This window comes from Lissotriton helveticus, chromosome 7, assembly GCF_964261635.1.
Source record: "Lissotriton helveticus chromosome 7, aLisHel1.1, whole genome shotgun sequence".
Lineage (NCBI taxonomy): Eukaryota > Metazoa > Chordata > Amphibia > Caudata > Salamandridae > Lissotriton > Lissotriton helveticus.
This window is the reverse complement of record NC_136068.1, coordinates 1,712,067,139-1,712,089,846: the sequence shown is the minus strand read 5'-3', so window position 1 is coordinate 1,712,089,846 and position 22,708 is coordinate 1,712,067,139. Positions and strand designations below refer to the sequence as shown.

The 22,708-nt window shown below is 42.5% G+C and overlaps 1 protein-coding gene across 2 annotated transcripts in view; it reads right to left on the bottom strand.

The window, feature by feature from the left end:
* APLP1 (amyloid beta precursor like protein 1) overlaps window positions 1-22,708 on the bottom strand; it is a 246,138-nt gene that overhangs the window by 18,202 nt on the left and 205,228 nt on the right. The window contains exons 10-14 of one of the 2 annotated variants that reach the window (XM_078655396.1): window positions 19,353-19,481; window positions 7,959-8,058; window positions 6,946-7,110; window positions 3,137-3,163; window positions 473-540 (exon numbers count right to left, since the gene is read on the bottom strand). In XM_078655396.1, the coding sequence (XP_078511522.1) occupies window positions 473-540; window positions 3,137-3,163; window positions 6,946-7,110; window positions 7,959-8,058; window positions 19,353-19,481 (489 nt within the window). The remainder of the gene's footprint in view (window positions 1-472; window positions 541-3,136; window positions 3,164-6,945; window positions 7,111-7,958; window positions 8,059-19,352; window positions 19,482-22,708) is intronic. The other variant, XM_078655397.1, reaches the window with a different exon arrangement.

Sequence of the window (22,708 nt, the reverse complement as noted above, 5' to 3'; positions counted from 1 at the left end):
CTCCAAGATTCCTGACTGAGTCCTTAGGAATGGGGGCTTGGCTCAGATCTTCCGGCCACCAAATGTTAGAATCTAGAGGGGAGGGCTGGTTGAAGAAGAGCACTTCAGTCTTAGTTGCGTTCAGTCTTAGGGAATTGAGATCCATCCAGTGAGAAATGTTTCTGATGCAGGATTTAAGGGGTTCAAAAGAAAAAGTGGACGGGTCCTCAAAAGTAAAAAGCAGCTGAATGTCGTCAGCATAAGATGTAGTTTTAATGCCGGACTTGGAAATCATATCAGCTAGCGGGGAAAAATAAACATTAAAAAGAAGAGGGCTTAACGACGAGCCATCAAGGGTGGCGAGTCATTTCATTCTAATGAAATAACACAAGACTGTCAGGAAGGCTTTTCAGAGGCTCATGGTGTACAAGTGTGCATAAAAGAGATTTTAAACAAAAAAAGGATCGGCTACGGTGATTGTGCATGAATGTACCTTTTGATTTGGCTCGTAGACGAGGGCTTTGTCACTCGTGGGGTAGTCGTATTCAGTCATTCCAGAAGCTGCATGAGAGAGAATCATAAACCCATGAGTGGTAATGCAATTATTTTCATAAAAATAAACAGAAAGATGCCAATTATTATTTACAATCAACACCCACCACCAGATGCTATAATCCCAAATCTCGAAAAAAAGGTGTTCAAATGCCAGATGCCTGCAGACTTCAGCTGAGCATTTTAATTACATTTCCAATAGTATGTGATGCATTTGTCTGCCTTCTTTAAGACGTTTTCAAGATAGACTATTAGATTACTGTTCTCACTGGGGGTCTACGGGCTATGGTAGACCTCAAAGAGCCCTGCTTCCTTAGTAGATGTCAAGGAATTACCCATCAGTACTACTAGATTCACAGAGATACCATATCTAATTCTTGCTACTTAGAGAGGGAGTGAGTACACATGGTGATCATTTATAAAGTAACGTGGAGTGGAATCTGCTAAGTTCTGCGAGGGGAAGAGGACCTAGCACATAAGATGTTTGCAGATGTATGCATTCGGCTCTTTTGCGAACTGAAGTCGTGCCATGTGGTCCTGATGGTTGCACCAATGTTATTCCAGATCCTGGGTGCACAGATGGAGAAGACCTACTGGCATGTTTTTTTTTGCATTTTGTCATCTCCAGTCTGGCAGTATCTTGGCTGTGGATCTATTGGATCCTGTAGAAGCTGGTCTTAAAACGAATGCAAAAAAAGGTAAAAGGAGTGAGTTCCATCTTAGTAGGCATAAAGGGCCAGATGTAGGTCGGTCGGTAACGGCCGAAAATCGGTATTTTCGGCCGTTACCGACCGGAAAATCAGATTTGGTATGTAGGGCCCAGAATTTTACAGATTCGGTAAATTTACCGATCGGTAAATTTACCGAATCTGTAAAATACCGAATCGGTATTTATACCTATTCGGTATTTTTGATATGTAGGTGGGACTCTTCTGAGTCCCACAACCCTTACCGATTCTGTATTTTACCATCAAATATATTTGATGGTAAAATACCGATTCAGGTGTGCCATATGACAGGCAGACCTGCCCTTAGGGCAGGTCTGCCTGCCACATGGCCCCCGAATCTTTTTTGGGGGTGCTAGAGGGTGTCAAAGTGACACCCCCTGCACCCTTGTCAAAATCTGTATTTACCGATTCGGTAAATACCGACCGGTAATGGCCCATTCATTCCTATGGGCTTCAAAGCCCATAGGAATGAATGGGCCATTACCGGTCGGTATTTACCGAATCGGTAAATACAGATTTTTACCGATTCGGTAGCAGGAACATCTGGATGTTCCTACATCTCAACCCCTTAGATTTACCGATTTTTAATTACCGAATCGGTATGATTCGGTAATTAAAAATCGGTAAATCTATTTTACCTACATCGGGCCCAAAGTGATCATATATTTCAAGCACTTTGTAAGATGTGCTGCAGCGTTCAGGATGCAAGTCAAGGGTGGGGGGGAATGGGGAGCACAAGAAGGCAGTGCAGCGGGCGTAACCACCGTACAGGTCTGAGAGCAGAAGGGCTTGCACAGTTTTGCAGCCACTTTGTTGGAGGAACAGTTTTACTTTTTTGTAAGGGTCGCTGGTGCCACACTGTCTTAGTCTTGCTGGAGATGTGTTACTTGAGGGCAAGGTTAGTATCAAGGGTGAATCCCATTGACTTGGCATTGGGTGATAGTAAGGGACTGAATCTTTACAGGTTCATCCTGCTAAGCTACAACTGGACTAGTTTTTTAAAACTTTTTAGTGGAAAATTGGAGGGATGTGGTCATGGTACAGGGCACGTTCAGGTAGGTACTGGACAGCCTGGTCTTGATGTGACAGCAGTTTTGAGTCACTAAATATCAAGCGCAGAGGAGACTTGCAATTTAAGTGAACCTTCTGCAGAGACTATCACGGCATGATAAACTGATGACTCCAGCATAGACACACTCTGGCCATTCTTTGAGATAGAGTCAAAGGGTAACATATTGGTACCAGCTTCCTGTGGTGCTCAGAGAAGAGACTCAATGGTTAGATCTCCTCTTTTGCTGTGCACATGCCATTAAAAGTGAAATAGCTTCTATTTCTTCATCTGCAATGCTTACATGCAGAATATTTGCATGGGAAGACCCCTTTGCGGATATGAGATTATTCAGTGATATTTCTATTCAATCAAAAGCAACACATGCTGGACGAACTACATTTCTACACATTTATGCTAGGCTAAAGTCAATATTAAGAGCATGCAAAACATTTTCAATACACAGATTCGCATTAGCTTGCTTTTACAACCTCACTCACTCCACATTTTGTCTCACTCTTTCATCATGAAATGTGCCCTTCTCTACTGCCCTCTGATCCTGGTCTGTAGCCCAAAATCTCTGACTCATATTGTTTCTCACTCTATATAGTCTATTCCCCTCAGTCCTCCCTCCTGTTCTTCCAACTCTTCCTATCTTACCACTCTCAAAGTTTACGTTTGACCTAATCACTGACTTTCTAGCTCAACATTTGCTTTTTCCCCCATCACCCCTTTCACTATGGTCCCACCTTGCACCCTAATCCCACCTCTCGTGACCCGTCGTTCCACTTCTGCACTGTTTCTCTTTGGCCGGTCCAACCCCACTCACCTCTTTTGTCACTCTGCTGAGAGTCGGCTGGAGTTGAGAGAAGGAAGTAGAAGAGAAGACACAGAGAAAGACAGTAAGAGAAAGAGATGAGGCAACCAATCAACAAAAGTATTGTCAGAAGAGCAAAAGGGGAGAGAGAATGCAATGCAGCAGGAACATGCATCATCAATTACTGCTGTATTCACACACACACACACACACACACACACACACACACACACACACACACACACACATTTTTAAATTTTAAATCCATATATGGGTTCTCACTCATCCACTATGTACTTATTAACAACACTCCCATTACTGTTTGAATTCCGCGCAGCCGCACTACAAGTCAGATCGCTTGTTTAGTGCCCACGAGCCATCAACAACTCTTGATTTTAGGTTAAATGCTGTTAATATAAAGGTGAGCAGAAAGACAGCTTGACAGATGCAGGAAGAAGACACGATTTCCAGTCAGCAGCAAAATAACTTCCTGTAAATTAATAAGATCTGCAAACTAAGGATATGAAACAACAAACCCATGCCACAGAGATGAAGTTGAATACCATTGGTATTTCACCAACATAAAGTATCCCTGCACCCCCAAAAAGGCTTGCATTTCAAAGGACTAGTAGGTTTTGCTTTCAAACAGACTTTCACAAAACGTTGTTCACTTTTTGTGGTAACTTCTATACTTCAGTGCTAACTATCAACACTTAAAATGTGTAGGCACACAGACAAAAGGTGCAGTGTAATTTATATCATATACAAATGGGATCTGGAAGCCCCGGCGGTTGCCGGGTATATTATAGTGATGGGCTGCGGCCAATAGAAAGGTATTGATGAAGCTGGATTGGTCCTGCTGGAATGAACCTCTGGGAGATACATTAATAGGAAATGTAAGGGACTCTCCAACAGCAACGCACGCTGTGGAAGCATGGTCGCTAAGGCAATCCATTACACATTACTTCACTGCACTTTGTCTCACCCAAAGACAATTCAAAGCCAATATCCAAGTTATAAAACAAATATATATATATATCCAAAAATGTCCGGGGACTAGGAAAGAAGATCAAGAGACATTTCTGGTATACGCAGAAGCTTGAGAGTTCTTTAGGAATGGGTTCAAATTTAACTCGGACCCTATTCGATACACAACATGGTGTAAATGCGAAGTGCAGTTGCAAATCATTAGGTGAGGCAATGTCAACAAAAAAGTCTATTCAGTGCATATTCATTTTAATTTACAGAGTGCCAAAGATCCAGAGTGGTTTGGAAACAAGGCTAAAACAATGTGCTTATCTCTGATGTACATCAAGTTCACTCAGTAAGAAATTGAGGTACCACAGACTATGGAACTATAGTCAGCAATTGAGGGGAATAAGAAGGGGACAACCAGTCATTGCTTCTGGGGAAGGATGCTCCCCATCTGGTAGGAAAATTTAGGACAGTGTGGTTGTCCATAGAAAGTAAGAACTAACTCTGCCTGGCCCATATAAGGCGCAGAGCAGTGTCCTCTATCTTTTTTTTTGACATTGTGTCTTCAAAGGAGTGGGGCTAAAAGGTACAGGGATGCTTCACCCAGTGCAGAAGTAAAAGGCTCCCTCTGAAGCAATCTCTGACTTTCAAAAATGCATAAAGAGGGGTCTTTGGAACTGTGCTCATTAGCAAAGAGTTGAGCCTGCGGGAGCCCTCAAACACAACCTAAAAGCCTGGATTTCAGTTTCCATTTGAGTGGGAAGATTGGCCAGCCTACATCCACATTCACATTCACAAACCTCCTCAGCTGAACATGAACAATGGGTCAATAGATCTGATTGATGGCTTCTATGTTCCATGTTTATTCAGTACCAATATTACAGTTGAGCGGTTAATGTACACCAGAAGCTCATTTCTGTAGGGAAATGGGCAATTTTGCTTTGGTGGCAGAATAATTCCCTTGCGCCCAAGAATGTTGATGAGAACACCTATATTTTGTGGATAGTAGAATGGCTTTTCCAATAAGCTCGCTTTGCGCACCACCTAAACTGAGATTTTGAATGAACCTATTGTGGTCATCATTCAAACTGCACAGTGATGATTCAGTGCTGGGGGCAGCACTTCTTATTTATTTTCCATGATTTGTTAATTACAATTTTTTTTGTCGAAATTCTTTTCGTGCCTTTTATACATACCTAGTTCTGACTGTTCAACCTCTGCATGTATTTGTTGACCCATCATATCTTGAATGAAAAATCAAGCTACAACCCTGTTACAATTCTAGAGTTGCTGGGGAAAAATCCACAAATTTACTTAGCCAATATCTGCTAATTTAGACATATTTTGTGGATTTTCCTATTGCTGGTTCATGAAGAATTTACCTTTATTTACAACTTGCTCATCAGATGACATCTGTAGAAAATGACGCAGTATTACACCTCTACTACATATTTGTATTCTATAAAGAGAGAATGCTATCCTGCGATTAATTTGGCTGGTATTACTAGTTAGAGTCTGCGAAAGTCCTTTATGAAGTCAGTATAAAATTAGTCTGATGCAAAGCATTTGAAAGGAACAGATATTGCCACAAGTTATATTCAGACCAAGTTTGATTGAACATAATTGTAATTGCAATTGAATTTAATTTACTACCCCTGACGAGGCGTCGACTCGCTTTTTAGCGAGTAGCGCCCTGTTCTGAAACCTAAACACTTTTAGTGGTGAATTAGTACAGGGAGATATTAATTTAAGTTGAGTGTTAGACATGTGAGTTTGTTATTTGGATTGAAAAAGGATAGTGGAGGGATAGAAGAGGGTAGGGTATGCATTTATATAGCACTTGCTACCACTGATGAGGTGTTAAAGCTCTGTTCGGCTGTTACCATGCTACTCCAGAACCCAAACAGGATTAGTAGGGAATTAGTATAGTGTTAGGATCCAATAGAATTCAATTTAGCACACGATTATTTCTGCAGTGCCTTTATGAGGGAGTTGTTTAGGTACAATGCTGCAGCAAGTAATACGGATGTTAGTGAGAAGGGAGTTAACTTGTTGGGACTAACAAGTAGTATGTAACTATCTTCAGCAGACCTTATAACACCACTAACATGGTGCCTCCTGACCGTCTTTCCAGTCTCACTATAACAGCCAACCTTAACACTGGAGAAATTTTAATTATACCTCTATGCCTGTGTTCAGAAAATAGTTTCTGAATCGTTCTTCTACAGTTTATGTATAAAAAGGTCTGCTAAGCCCCCGTTCCCCCTTTTTAATTGTGTTATTGCTAGACATCGAGGAAAAACTATTCAGTTTTATTCTATTGCAGCACTGAATATAATTCCGCTCAGGAGCTTCAACTAGAGATAATATATAAGCATGGTCTTGTTTAGCAATTAAAATAATGAACGTGGGTTAAAAAGCATGTGTCATGGGGGATTTCAATTCGAACTCTTTAAGTAGTAAACTTAGGTAAGGGTTAAGAGGAATAGCAAGTGGCTATCAAATTATAGCATAAGGATTGCAAATGGCCTGACCCAAGGCTATGTTTTAACCCCACAGATTTTGCACCTTTAATGGCACTGGATATTACCCATGGCATTTCCACACCATGTTAGATGAAATCAGATGGAAACCTCCAATATGGTCATTCCTAATCGTATGTACATCAAGAAGCAATTTCTAATATTCTGCAAATCCTGTCGTAAGTTCAGCCACAACCTCCATTGCAATGCATGTGAAAGGTTTTAAAAAACAATGCTTAATTGAGATCCCTTTAAATAAATTAAATAAAAAAAAGTCCAACTCAGTCACAAATCGTCTCTGTCCTTATGCATCTTGTGCCTCACCTTCCTGGTCGAAGAGGTCTGAAGTTACAGGTCCCTCTGGCCTGTCGTCAAGCATGAGATCCTCATTGCTGTCCACGTGGAGGAACTCCTCGGTGGTGCGGGTTTCGGAGATGGAGGTGGTGAGCAGAGCACTGGAGCTAGCCCTCTCCGACTGCAGAAGTTCCTCTGTGGGGGGAGGGAGAAATGGAGAGTGAGAGTCAGAGGACTGGGTGCGGGACAATGAGATGGAGGTGTAGTGAAGATGCATGGGCCCTCATGCAAGCAAGAAAAATGGGCCCAAACCCTATGGTTTGGTTGTGAAACACAGCTAAAATTGGGGCGCAGAGAACCCACATAACCCAGCCTGCTGCCATTGCACCTGCTGCATTTTTTACACGCTTGCTTGGGGCGAGCCAGTAGAATGAGTGGAAACTGTAAGATGCAGATTCTGCCAAATCTAAGAATGGAGGAGGGTGGCATGTAGAACCAGATTGAGGAGAAAAAGACAAGCCATAGAGGGAAGTCAGTCTGATGATTCAGGAAAGAAGAGAACATAATCTAGGATGGGGAGAGAAGTGTTGAAGGAACAAGTGCTTTATACACATTTCATACTTGAATTCCTTTCGGTATGAACACAGAAAGTGGTGGGGTATAAATGCATCTCTTAAGAACGAATTGAACCTAAATCAATGCTCCAACTCTTTATTTGCATCAGTGAGTTTCTCCAAATCTCTGACTCATCAAAGAGCCGAAGACAGGGACCTGTGAGTTGAGTTTAGAGGTGGGAGAACAAATCGATCTACGAAGATTATTTAGTAAGAGTCTATATAAAGCCATTTCCTTTAGCTCATGTGGAAGTGAAGGATTTAGGGTGGAAAGTGCAGCAGGTGAGTACATGGTGATGCTCTCTACAGGTCCTATGAAATATAAGGCTTCAGGAATGTCATTTAGCAGGCAATTACAAACAATCTCACCTTGCAGCTTAAATGGCAAGGCAGAACTTAAGAAATAGAATTTATCGTGTGACTACATACGGATCTCTCCCTTCAGCTCCTCAGAGAGACGAGGGTTCTTGTAGAGCAGGGCCAGACTCTGGTTCATCCGCTCCTCAATCACATGCAGATGGGTGTAAACCTGAAGACAAGGAAAAACAGGAGGGGATAATGTAATGGACAGAAAAGAGGGTATGAAAGAAGTGAGAGAGGAAGAACAGAGAAAGAAATTGAAGATTTGGTTGAGATGCAGGGCAAATTGAGATGAAAATGGAGACGTAAGAAGGTGATTGAGATGTATATGCGATAGAACAAGAGTGTGGTTAGGAAAGAGTTTGTAATGGCATGTTCGAAATTAAATAGAAACGAAGACATAGAATTTGAAGAAAGGGTTATGAAATGAAGAGGATGGAGATAAGACCAACGATGTAGGAATTAAGTAAAGAGTAATGGGGAGAGACAGAGGAGGGAGAGAGACATTAGGTTTGTTTAATGCTTACACATAAAGTTTCAATTGTATGGCAATCAAACTTCACACGCTTAACTGGCCCACTATGAACTAGACTCCAAGAAGTCTGATTTTTTTTCTTTTAAACAAACTTTATTAGGCGTATACGAGACATGTACTAGTACAGTACAAACACTGAGTGAGCATGTGAACTAACAGGAATAAACTGTTGATATCTACATATCGTTATTGCTGTATGGACAGCCATGTTCATTCAATAGTTCTTCAGGAGATGCACTGATGAAGAAGCCCACATCACATGTTGACAAACAGTGCAACGATAATTCTAACCCCTCGGCCCCACCAAGTGGCCTCCCCACCATCTCTACCCTCACCCCTCCCCCCAGGCATGTCCTGGCGTATTGTACTCATGTAATCTTTTCAGGGCCACTCTAGAAACTTCCATCTAGTCATCGTGGGATCCGCGGTGTCTACAGGACTGCCGCTAAAGGAGCACCCCACTGCGTTCCCTCTCTAGACTCCAAGAAGTCTGTTAAGGTAATGTTGAGGTAATAAAAACATTTCCCTGCATTTTTGCCTCTGCTCTATAGGGTACTAAATATTTTTTTTAACTATATAAATGTGTCCAGTTACATGAACAGGGTTGGCGTACAGGAGGTCACTGAAGTTGGGAGGTGATGGGATAGCAGGGTCTGTTCTTCAGGATGGTAAAACTCAGAGTTGTAAACATTACAAAAATGTGTTATTCCTTCAACTGTTTTTCAATCTACAACACCTACGAGGCTCCCACAACCTGTAATAATAATCAAATCAGTGCTCAACAAATGCAGAGGACAAAGAGATTAGAGATGAAAATTAGTCACTTCCCACAAAACAGCCACTGTAGAACTGACCGGGCAATAACCGTAAAGACCATAGTACTCTAACAGTGCATGTAAGTAAGGATTGTGGAAATATGCGCAGCAATTTAAGGTACAAAATGAGCGGTAAACCCTTCTCAATTGGTCCACCTGGATAAGATGCTTCTCTCTATGATGAAAGCCTTAATGTCATCAGCTTCCACCTATCCCTCCTCCAGTAAACAAACGGTGCAGTAGTTCGCCAATAGAAAGGGGAGACCCAGGAAGTGATACTGGAAACAATATTCCAATTCCAACAAAATAAGGAAGATTTTACTTTGGTGTAAACAGTGCATTGACAATCAGAAGCAGGTCTGAATTTCAAAGACCTCCTTAATCAATTTCAGGTCAACATGAAACTTCAAAAACAAGAAAATATTTTTTTTAAAGCTTTAACGAGCAGGTTAACAATTCATGTGGTAGCAAGTACCCCAAATGTTAAATGAAGCTTGAACTACTGATAAACATGGAAACATCCGCCTGTAACCAGAAATACTACACATGACAATCCTAAAACTGTCCCAAAATAACACAAGCATTGGCATAGCCAATAGGTCTTGCCTTTGGGACCTCATAAGTGTTTAGTTATCCAGCACAATATTCTTGGTGCAACAACATCAGCTGTTGCATGGCTAAAAACTTAAACGGTCCCAAAGGCGAGACCTATTGGCTATGGCAATGCTTGTTTTAAGTGTCACAGCTGATTTGCTGCTAAGAGCATTTATCCTCAGAGACCACTTCCTTGTTGATATCGGGTCTGCTTGTACCCAATGGAGGAGGGGGGGGGGGTTTCTATGCCAGGTGTCGTCAGGTTTGTGATGTGTTGGTTATGAACCAGGCATCGCCAAAGTACAGATATCTCGAGAAGGCCAGGGTGCCCTATCCAGGGAGGTTTGTCCCAGGTCAAGTGCTAACCTCTTCACCCCGCCTAGATTGTTGACATAAACAGAGGGCCCTAAAAGCAGAAACTGTCTTCAGCCTATCTGTCATCACCTCGCCGCTCTGTCAGCTTGGAACATTCCCGTGTAATTACTGGGAGGGTCTTCTCGGGGACTGTCCAAAGGACACCAATTGGGGGTGGTGGGGGAGTGAGTGTATCGTGGTTATTTAACCCCTTCTTTCTCGAGGTATGAGGCCAGATAAACTGTAGAGAGACCCGGGCACCTTGTCCTTTTAAAGGGGTTCTCCAGTGAAAGATGTGACCATGTGTCGCAAGCCACTACCATAGCACAGCAAACAATCTTAACACTTGGTGGTTGCAGCTGAAGGGGATCAGGCCAAGAGAAACTGTGAAGTTTTGTACTTATGTGCAATAAATGCGAATTCCATAGCTCCATTTTCTAGGGTGTCAGATTATAAAATCACGTTTCATAAGGTGACGCATGAGAACCCCTTCCTTTTTACAGGCACATAACAAGCTGTTACGTATACACTTCTATCGGCAGGGGAGGCCTGGGGCAAGAGGGTGATGTGGGAAAGGCAAACTCCAGAGAAAACCGACCCTTGTAACGGAAAAAAGTAAACAGGCAGCGCTTTTTAGCAAACACTAAGTAATAAGCCACAGGTGACATGCCGTCACCAAGCACTGAACCGTAGCAGGGAGAGCACCGCAGCGGGCACACGTGACAACTTTCCACAGCACTGCGTAATATTGGCACCTGTTCTGCGTGAAGCGCTACACAAAACATGTTGCTTTGATGTTGTTGTTCTTACAGCTCTACCAGTGACAAATGACAGAAAGCATGCAGAGCTCCAGCAATGCAACAAAAAGTACCTGCCTCAAAAGTACTTATCTCACTACATTACTAGCACTACAGGCTCACCGGAAGCTGCACACATGGGGCCTTGAACGTGAATTGGGGGCCTGTGGTTACCCGTGCATACAGAGTGTCCATGTATCAGACTTTATACTGAGACATGTTGGCCAAATTGAGAACGGGAGTCCTGCACCTCTGGCTGTCACCCGCCTCTACTACCCGTAGGTCCAAAGGGGGCTTCAAAGCACATGGGACACATTTCATTGCCAGGGTGCTGTTCCCCTCATCTTTTGTTTATTGGTGTAAGATGTGCACATCAAAGCCCATGCCTCCCTCCACATGCTTACAAGGGCAGAGCCGCATCTGTGTTTCAAGGGCCCGATTTCAATGTTTTAACTTCATAAAAGCCTGACACCACCTTGATCTTCGGACTACCCCACCACAGACTGTGCTAAGTCTTGAGTTTGGTAGGGGAAAATTGCATGTATGTAGTACTTACTACCCCTAACAAGGCAAATAGAAATACACTAAACCAAAAAAACATCAGGCGGAAGCAGGAGTCGAAGAAATACATTTAATTTTGTTAAATAAGTGAACCGGGCTTCTCAAACACACGAATATTAAAAATGAACCAGACACATAGCGTTTCCCTTGCGGGCGCGAGCAGGGGTACCATCTGTTTTCAAGATAATTACAAACTGATGGCGCCAATGCTCGATCCCGCAAGGAAAACGCTAAACGTGTACGCGTTGCGATAGAAAGCATTGCAAAACGTGCAAGCTTTTTGCCGAAATGCTGATCGATTGCAAAAGGTCCCCTCCTATGCAGCGCATGCGCACTGCATAGGCGAGAACTAAAAAACATATATACAAATATATGTATATATATATATATATATATATATATATATATATACATATATATATATATATATACATATATATACACATATTACTGCAACACACTCGTTTATTAACAAAAGTAGACGGCACTCCAAGTTGTTTCTCCAAAAGTGATTTTATTGGCAGACCCCCTGCCCCCTCGACAGTCGCGTTTCACCTATTTGGCTTCCTCAGTGTAAAAAAAAACAAAAAAAAAAAACATATATTATATATATATATATATATATATATATATATATATATATATATATATATATATACACACACACATATATAAATAAATTAATAATATCCAGCAGCGGTAGAAAGAAAATGCTGTCTGTTATGTTGTGCATCAGGGGAGGTGTATGATAGACAGATAGGACCTGATTATGACTGACCTGTTATATTCCGACCTGTGCGTGAACTCTGGTTTACATGTGGGTCAGAATTACAAGTTAAAAGGTATTTAACATATCTGATGCTTATCAGATTTATTAAATACCTCAAGTTTTGTTACATTTTGGCGGCTCAAACCTGCTGAAATGTAACAGTGGAAATGTGTACAGTATTAACCATACCATGTGGATATTGGTGCGTTAAACACCATAATTTGCATTTTATCCCACAATAACTCATAATAAGTGTTATTTATCGAACCCAATAAATAACATACCCTGTGGTATTGTGATTTATCAACGGTGATACAAATCACTTACTGGGGACCTTGGACAATCTACCTAGTTGGTGATAGCAAGGGTGATTATGAAGGCCCACTGACCAGAGGTAACTGGGGTGGTGGTGGCCCACATGCCATGTTGTTGCTTGTGGTTGTGCTTAACCAAAGGCACCAAAAGGTGCTGTTGTGGTAGAGTTTGGTAGAGCCTAAGGGGTCAGGCCACTCACCTCTCCAGTACCACTCAATTAACCAGAATACAAATGACCAGCAATCTGCAGAACTGCTCAGTGGTAGCATTCATTTGGAATACACTTGAAAGGAGTGGTGTGCGTCCTTGACATGAACAAAGTGAGCATTAAGCATCGTAGGAGCAATGATACAGTTAATGCAGGAAGAACATTTCTTAAAAGGACTAGGTGGATACACTGAGGTTCATAAACTGAACTTGGAACATCCCAAATTTATGGCTATCGGTATCCAGTCCAGACCCTGGGTTTCTGGGTGACCCCTGATCAGTCTCCAGAAGGAAATGTATCCTCCCTGAAGTTGGTGTTGCCACCTTTGCCAGAGAAAAAATGGTGGCCATGTGTTCATGTTTTAAGATTCTGCAAAGGCCCAGTCATGATACTTTATATAACTTTATATAAAATTGCCTGTAATCATTTTTCACATGACTTTTCTGCCTTTGTTTACTTGAATTATCAGTTAGTAATAGTTAAGGAACACATTAAAAACGTGCCTTCTTATTATAGTTAATGTTTAAAATATGTACTGACAAAGGGGAAAAGAATCAGCGTTAGGAAATTGTCCTAATGTTTGTACCGGCATGGACATTAAAATACTGATCATGGAAGTTACAAAAACAAACAGTCATGTGGTAACCCTACCTGCAACTAATACTTGTACTCAAGTCCCTCACATCCAAACTCTGGGAATGTGGGTGGGGTGGAGCACTGTATGTAGGAAGTCAGACTCCTTCTAACCACATATACTCGGAATGTCGCCCACTGACATCCTTGAGTAGCGCCTACAAGCATAGTTGATACGGCTGGCCCTTCGGTCTCTGCTAGGGGAGCACCTCTTGGTTCTAATGGATGGAATCTACTAAGATCAACATACACAGCCCAGTCCGGGGAGTTACAAATATGTTATATATGTATACAGTACAAGTCACAAGCTACCTGAATTAATCTACCATAGTTGGACAATCAGTTTCAATGCAATGTCTGGCGGATGATTCTCCACTCCTCCCCCCATCTCTGGTGGTTTAAATAGTCCCACAGCCATGGCTGCATCCATCTAGTGCACACCGTGGACTCCCATTCCTTAGTATATCTAGGGAGACCTGTATAGCCAGTCGTAGTCGGATACGACCAGACAGAACCACAACACATGCGTAAGACAAATCCGCTCATTCTCACACCTCTTCCTCCCATCAAAAGCCTAGGACCTGCGACCTAAGACAGAAGAGAGACCCCTGTCTGGTCACTAAAGCAAAATACTCAAATTCTTCCCGTATAGTCCACACTGCAGGTCCTACACTCTTACAGCCAACCTCTGCACCACGATGTAGAAGGCTTCCCATTTAATAATGCACTTTGATGTCTATACAGGTGCATGATCACTATACAAATGCCTCTTCAAAACAATGTACTACCAGATACTTGTTCATAAGTAATTACTATGGTTGAGAGGAAACTGGGCAGAAGTCTGTGCCTGCACTTGTAAACGGCAAGAGTCCTTGGATCGTTCCTTTGAGAATGACCCAGGTTATGGGCAGTAAAGGGATGGATTTCAGTTGAGTCGCGTGGAGCATATCACTACAAGGATTCCAGGTAAATAAGGCAAGGAGGCGGTCTCCGAGTAACATCACAAAGTTTTACTTAGTACATTAATCTGGTGTTTTTCACCAGAAACCAAGGATATCGGAGTCATTCTTCAGAAGTTTCCCTGCACAGACATTCAGAATACAGCCAATGAAGAGGTTTTGTAAGGTAAGAAGTGAATATTTAAGCAATTCTTTGTGGTTTACTTCAGTCCATTTCTGAACTACTCTTCCCCCACGGCTGCCTTTGGGTTATATTGTTAACTTCAGAAGCAGGCTTAGATACAGAGTGAGCAGTAATGGAACATCGCACTGCTCCTGCAAAGGCTGGCGGACCAGACACGACAAAAGGATAAAGGCAGGTCTGCGCGCAAGGCAGACTGGAGTTCACAGTACCAAGGGATGCAATGACATGAGTCTTTGAGGAGCTCTAGAAAGAGAAATAATGGCTTCACTTGAGATGAAGGGCACGTCTTTCATCTTTAATATTTACAGCAGACAGTGTGATCCCAAGAGGCCTTGTGGGAAGGAGCCGTGCTGGGATTATTTGAGGATGCGAGACAATGCTCTAGGGCCTATGTAGGCAGAAAGGGCTCTAATCTTTAAGAGCATAGGATAGACCGATAGCAGAGAAGACCTGTGATAAAAGGTAGCTGTGGTCTGAGATGAGGGGTGAGATTCAATTTGAATTAACTTTTTCTGACAATACTCAAGCCATATACAAGGAGCGGCTCCTCCATTAGGACGGAGGAGCTTCACCCCACTGCCGAAAACGTGCCCCAGGAACGCCCCAAAGATGAAAAATAAAATGGTAATGAAGTTAATTTATTACCATTTCAATTTTCATCCACCCTGTCTTAAACAGAGTATCAGGATTGGGCAGAAGTGAGCTGTACACTACAATTTGAAGTGCGCATGTCTTACAACGTCCAGCAAGACTTGCGCATTTTAAACTCCTGTAACTTAGCTGTCTTGGACAGCTAGAGTACAGAAAGCACAAGCCTGCAGTGCACTTGAAAATACTGAGAGGGGCCACCCCCTCCAATCCTGGCGCTGCTCTCATGCTGGCTATCAGGCGATGATGGCACCGAGGGATTGCCTGTCACCATACAGCTGCTCACTCTGCCTTGTTCAGGGTTGGTGTGTGTTTTTTTTTTTACTTTATTCATTCAATTTTATAAACAAGAGAAAGGGAGTGCATTGGTATATCGACATGTTAAGCAATTACTTAATACTAATAGTTTTCACAACCTAATATTTCAGGCGCATAATGTAACATATGTCTTTTAGAAATGCCTTTTAGTAATGTATTTAATTGACATGATTGGGGTGCTAGATTTTGCCTAAAATACAGTTGCTAGCAAAGTCAGTTGAGGCCAATGATTTTTACATATGAAGCACTTTACCTTTCTTACACTTTGTACCACAGCGAGCCCAGATGCAATAATTAATCCATGCAATTAGCAGAATTGTTTTATAAGCTCCAAATATAAAAATCAAAGAAATGTATAGTGACAGCAGCAATTAAAAAATATATAGGTTAGTAAGTGAAAAAAAACGACCATGTTTTTAAATTCAACAATAGGAAAAACAACGTTTATCATTTACAATGGTGACAAATTTAAGCTAAAACGTGGTAAAAACCAAATCCAGTAATTAAGATAATTGCAAGAATTTTTTTAAAACAGCTTTAAAAAATGTCACAGCACGGCTAAGTTGTGAAATGTTCTGTTTTGAGGCCGTTTTTTCATGCATTGTTACATTGAATGATATTGTTCGCAAGAAAAATCTGTTTTTATAGAAATATGCCTTTCATGCTTGGCCGGGGACACTTGCACTAAAGACGAAGGGAACGATTCACAGAAGTAATCTGAGCTGAAAGTCAAACTTTACGACTTTCGGTATTCACAAAGGGCATTTACGAGTGGTAAAGTTAAACTTCTGGTCTAAGTTTAGACCAAAAGTCTAACTTTAGTATCAGTAAAGTTAGACTTTTGGTCCAAGTTAGACTTTTGGTCTGAACTTAGACCAAAAGTCTAACTTTAGTAGTAGTAAAATTTGACTTTTGGTCTATGTTAGACTTTTGGTCTAAAATTAGACCAAAAGTCTAACTTTACTACTCATAAATTCCCTTTGTGAATACCGAAAGTCGTAAAGTTAGACTTTCGTCTTAGATTACATTTGTGAATCAGGCCCCATGTATTTATACGTATTTGTAATCAAAGAGTCTGTATCTTGTATTTGACAAAGGTTGATTGGATCGGGATGATATGGAATCTTTTATAGGAAAGAGATTAAAGGACATTCTGAGTATTTTTTTTGTCAAACTGAGGCATCTACTGTCTCCATTGGGTAGCAATGAGCGTGCAGGGAGATATAAGATTACATGATAAAATGTGCTTATTTAAATCAATAGTATCCGCTGTGTGCCTTAACAGTATGGTTTGTTATTTAATTGCCGTATTGAGGGCTAATCTTGTAGATTTGTTTCTCTTGATGGCGCCTAGTTCAAGATCTTAGATTGCATAATACCTGTAACATTTGATTTAATTTGATTTGATTGATTTGATTTAAGAATTTATAAAGCGCAACGAATGCCCGGAGGCGTCTTGGCACTGACACTAGTAAGATCGATATCAGAGGAAGTATATGTATGTATTAAATGTTAGTTTGAAAAAGCCAAGTTTTTAAAGATTTTCTGAACACAATGAGGCTTGAACTGTTTTTAAATCGAAAGGGGTAGGCTGTTCTAGAGTTTGGTCAATCTTACCATGAAACACCTGCCGCCCCATCGAACTTGTTTAAATCTAGGGGCTTGCAGCAGTTTGTGACTAACAGATTTAAGATTCCTCGTGGGGGCATAGTATTTTACTCTCGAAGTCAGATAAAGTGGACCTCTGCCATGAAGTGCGTTAAATGCAATGCATAGTGCCTTGAAAGCTATTCTATTTTTGACAGGCAGCCAGTGAAGTGACACCAAACGCTGAGCCACTGATTTGTTTCTAGGAATATTCAGGATTAGCCTCGCTGACGCGTTCTGCAAGCGTTGAAGTTTGCCTAGATATTGCTGTTGGATTCCAATATACAGTGCATTGCCATAATCCAATTTGGATATTGCAAGGGCAATTACCACTGTTTTCAATGACTCTGGGAGAATGGATTGTTGGTGTGATTGCCGGGCCCTATAATTGAACAAATAACGGATGAACGAGTCATTTGCCTGAACGGAGCCAAGACCAACATCTTGATCATGGTAGGACAAGAATCCACCTTACTGCCATCCAAGTGAACCACTCATCTAAGAGCATCATTTCTACTGCACTCTAAGGGGCCGATTACAATGGCGGTCGGAAAAATCCCCGACTGCCAGGGTAGCGGGATAAGACCGCCCGCAAGGACCGCGGTATAACCGCCGGCCCAATTAGGATGCTCCGCAGTCGAAATCCGACTGCGGCTGTCGGATTCTGGCGATTAACATTGCGGTGGTCGATGCTTCTAGCAGCACTGCCGTGATGTGAAAAGGAGCATGTCCTGCATCTCCCTGCACTGCGTGGCAGGCACTGCACAGTGTCTGCCACCTGGCACAGGGAAATGTAGGGGGGTACCGTGGGTATCCCCCAGTGTACCCACATACCCCCTCAACACATTGGGGGCCTGTAATGGGCCCCCGGAACATGTCTCAGACACCCTTTCCATGGCGGTTCCACCGCAGCTGAAAGGCTGGCAACTGCCAGCATCATAAACGTGCTGGCGGTGTTTGGCCCTGATCCACCACAATTGCAGCAGTCCCGCTCCGCCCGCCAGGCAAGTGGCGGAATGCAACCGGCGGAAAAGTGGCGGGCGGAAAATCACACTGCCGCGGTCACGACCGCGATGCTAATCGGACCAGCGATTTTACGGGTTTCGATCGCGGGTGGATGGCCGCTGCCGGAACGGTGGTTACCACCACCGGACCGGTGCAGGCCATCCGCCCGCCATTCTAAATCGACCCCTAAGTTAGGAAACAATGAAGAGTTCAGAGTTAAATAGGACTCTCAGGTTCCTAAGTCAGTGCTAAGGGGACCAATCTGCAGCTCTCCTTTCTCCAAAGAGTCCTTCAACTTCTCCAAAATGACCACAGTACAGTATTGATCAGACCCCTTCTTATGGCCTGACTAGACTACAGTAACAATATTGTTTTAATTGGGATGCCAAAGAAGTTTATCAAGAGGCTTCCGAAAACAGTGGTTAGAATATGTCTGAACCTGATGCGGTGTGACCATCTACAACCTTCAAGGTTCATGAAGAGATAATGGTAAAGATTCTATGCACAATGCAAACGTCTCATTAGAAAGAGGATGAGGATGTCTTGGGAAGCTGGCCAACTATTATGACCCCAACAGAAAAAAACAGAGACCGACCTTCTACCATGCTGAGCCTTCAGACAGTGCAAAGCACAGATCTATGGGAGTCAAATGACCCAAGAGGTGACATTTATTTAATCCAAACATCACAGCAAAACCAAACTACACATGTTTCAGGATAAGCTGTAAAAAGGAACTACGCCTGAGTATTTTTAACTTAATCCCACATCTATGTGGTCAGTGATTCAAGAATATCAGCATTAGATGTTACCAATGGGCCTCTAACTACTATTTTTTTCTATTTGTCTTAGCGCTCTCATGCAACAAGAAGGAGACATGTAGAACTATTAAACACCCTCAAAATAAACAGAGAAAATAAATGTCAGCCGAAATGGGAGGACAATAAATTACATCACGAGAATTAGATATAATGGAAACAGGGAACAAGACACTATGCAACAGCAAAATAACATCTAAGGAGTATTTGAGAAACAGTTGATGGATTGATGTTGCATCAAAGATGACATTAGATTTTTCTCACTAAACTCAATGGAAGGGGAAGTGATGCAGTGATCTCACTCACTTGGAACTTCATTTGCTCGCCTTTCTCAGGATCAACAGCCAGCACGTGTTGGTAATGGCGAAGAGTGTGACGCTGGTCCTTCTGCTCGGCACGTAGGTATCTCTTCAATGCCATCAGTACACGCTCGGGCTGAACAGTGAAAGAGTAAAACAAGAGTTCACAAAGCAGGAAGGGACTGAAAAAGATGAAAGTAGGACTATGTAAAGCATGGGGGAGGAAATAAGTACCTCCTTGACTGCACAAGGACTATGTAATGTGGACCAAGATCAACCCTGTGAAAGGGGGCCAGTCACTCATAGGACTGAAAAACACCTGCAGCCATTGGCTGTATACAGAGGAGGAAACCAAGCAAACCTTTCAAGTAGAAGAATAGCAGGACTCAGATGCTGCTCTCTAAATAGTAGGCCATTTATTGGTTTCCTGTTTTTAGTTTATATTTGTTGTAGATTGTGGTGTTTTTTGATTTTTAGGTCTCGTCCTTTACCATTCCGAAGGAATGGGAAATGGCGAGAATTCAAGTGCTCGAACTGATTGTCAAACCACCGCATTTTTTCGTGGCGTTTTCTTCGAGTGCACGTGGCCACAGGCACGCGCTTTTGGCCCATACACTTTCATGGCCATCTGTTCCTCAATGTCCCTCCCACCCTTCGTTTGATCTTGCCGCGAGTTCAGGCTAATGGCCCTCCCCCAGCACAGAGCGCGCATCGCGGCCGCACAGCACATCAAAGGACTTCTCCCAGCGTGTGCTGTGCGGCTTCTCCTCCCCTAATTATGTGGCCGGCCGTACTTGTGTTTCCCGGCCGCTTCCCGGCCGCTCTTGTATTTAATTAGCAGCAGCAGCATTTCTCCTGCGCCAGGCCACATCAAAGGCTCTGTGCCACTTTCACCCACACAGCAACACTTACAGACACGCAACGCCACTCACACCCACGCAAGCCCACTATCATCCACGCAACACCACACTCACCCACGCAACGCCACTCACCCAAGCAACACTACTCACACACGCAACGCCACTCACACACGCAACGCCACTCACACACGCAACGCCACTCACACACGCAACCCCACTCACACACGCAACCCCACTCACCCACGCAACCCCACTCACCCACGCAACCCCACTCACCCACGCAACCCCACTCATCCACGCAACCCCACTCATCCACGCAACCCCACTCATCCACGCAACGCCACTCACACACGCAACGCCACTCACACACGCAACGCCACTCACACACGCAACGCCACTCACACACGCAACGCCAGGCTACACATCATAAATAACAATCATTTGCAATGCTATAGGTCTCCCATTTACTTAAATTGAACATAATGGCATTGTAAATGACAATAACTTTCAAAAATGTTTACTTTTACAATAAATTGAAAAGGCATTGTCATTTACTATGCCAACAGCTTAAAGTTGCCTAAATGCAAGACTTATTGCATTGCAAATAGCCAATAGGGCTCGCTTTTGGGACCATCTAAGTGTTTATGCATGCAACATTTTATGTTGTTGCAACAAGGAAATTATGCTGCATAACTACTTCTAAGGGCCCAAAAGCGAGACCTATTGGCAATGCCAATGCTTGTTTCCAATGTTTCCAAAACGTATAACAATCAGTGGTTACCATGGTTTACTCAACATAAATTTATGGAGAAGGTTTGTTTCCACAGCTTTCAAAGAATTGTATTTTAGTATTTTTAATTCCTTCCTTCCTTTTCCTATTTATTCCTATTGTAAACTATACCCTCCGTTTCCTGCTTCTAACTCCCTTCTTTGTACCCTTGCTTTTAAATTGCTCTTTCAAGTAACTTTTCTTCTCATCTCTATGCTTGTCTCATTTCCGAACACTCAAACTCCTCTTACCACAGTTCAGTCCTATCCCATCTCAAGAATGTGCCTTAATGGGGATATTACACTTCTTTAAGATTAGATAGGTTTAAAGATCAGATGGTATCATCAACCAACCAATCATAACTGGTTGCTTTAAAAGACAACTCCCGCTTAATCTTAGGCAACAACAGTGTGTCTTTTCCTTTGTAGAAGGACAACCAGCTAGCATGCCACACTTAATAATCCAACAATACAAAAGATTGTCTTTACAAGTAAAGAATAATATCTACATTCTCTTTTCCTCACTTTTTAACCCTAACAAAACCTCCAATCAGGAGTTCTACTTTCCTCACTCCATTTCATCCATTACATTTGTTCTATTTCTCCTTAACATCCTCATGGGACCAATCCAATTTCCTAGTTTTGCTGATTCATCCCATGGCGTTCTTTATTAGTGGCATTGTACCTCACATCAAGATGAAAGGGCTACGTACTGTAGCTTCACAAGTTGTAATCTTTTATTCTCACTAAATTGCACTTTGCCATTTACATAATCTTTTTTATCAATCAAATGAAGAGCTTTACACACCCATTACCTTCTAATTGGTACACAGATACTGACCTATGTTTAACCCCATTCCTATCAACTACATGTTGAAATACTTCAGCCAAGAATTGACTTTCATGATCACTTACTATAGTTCTAGTTAGGCCCTCTCTTTGACAAATTTCATCCATTTATTTTCAACAGCCTTAGCATCTGCCCTATTCACTACCTTCACTTCCGGCCATTTGGAAACATGAACAACAACCACAATGACAAACTTTACCCCACACTCGTCATCTTGCACTGGTCCCAAAACACCAATCCCAATCATCTCCGAAGGCATGTCTGGCAACTCAATGGGGTGTAAAGATGGTCTGAAAGTAATTTGTGACTTATCAGAATTGATGCACCTTATGCGCTCACATACAACACCTTCTACCTACTTGGTAAATCCCAGCCACCAATATGTTATGTTATGTTATGTTATGTTAAAATGTGTTTATATAGCGCACGGCTACTCTAAAAGAGTGTCCCGGCGCTTTCCACAATCAGCTACAGTGTAGAACATAACATGAAGAACAGATCCCAGAAGCAGGAAAAAGAAAAACCACCTATACAGAAAGATTAAAAAGCCAAGTCTTCAAATTCCTTCTGAATTGAAGCAAATTGGCAGTGCTGCGAAGTACCAATGGAAGCGAGTTCCACAGCTGGGAGGCCTTGATGCTGAAAGAACGCCCCCCCGTACGGGCCTTCCTCACCCGTGGGACCACAACAGTAAAAAGGGATTCAGAGCGCAGAGAGCGGGCAGGGCGAATAAAAGCCAATCTCTTCTGCAGATATCCCGCGCCTGAGCCAAACAGGGCTTTGTGCACCAGCGTCAGGGATTTAAACATAATCCGCTTCCGGATCGGCAGCCAATGCAGCGTCTGCAGCAGCCCAGAAGCCCGTGTTCGTCTATGCAGACCAAAA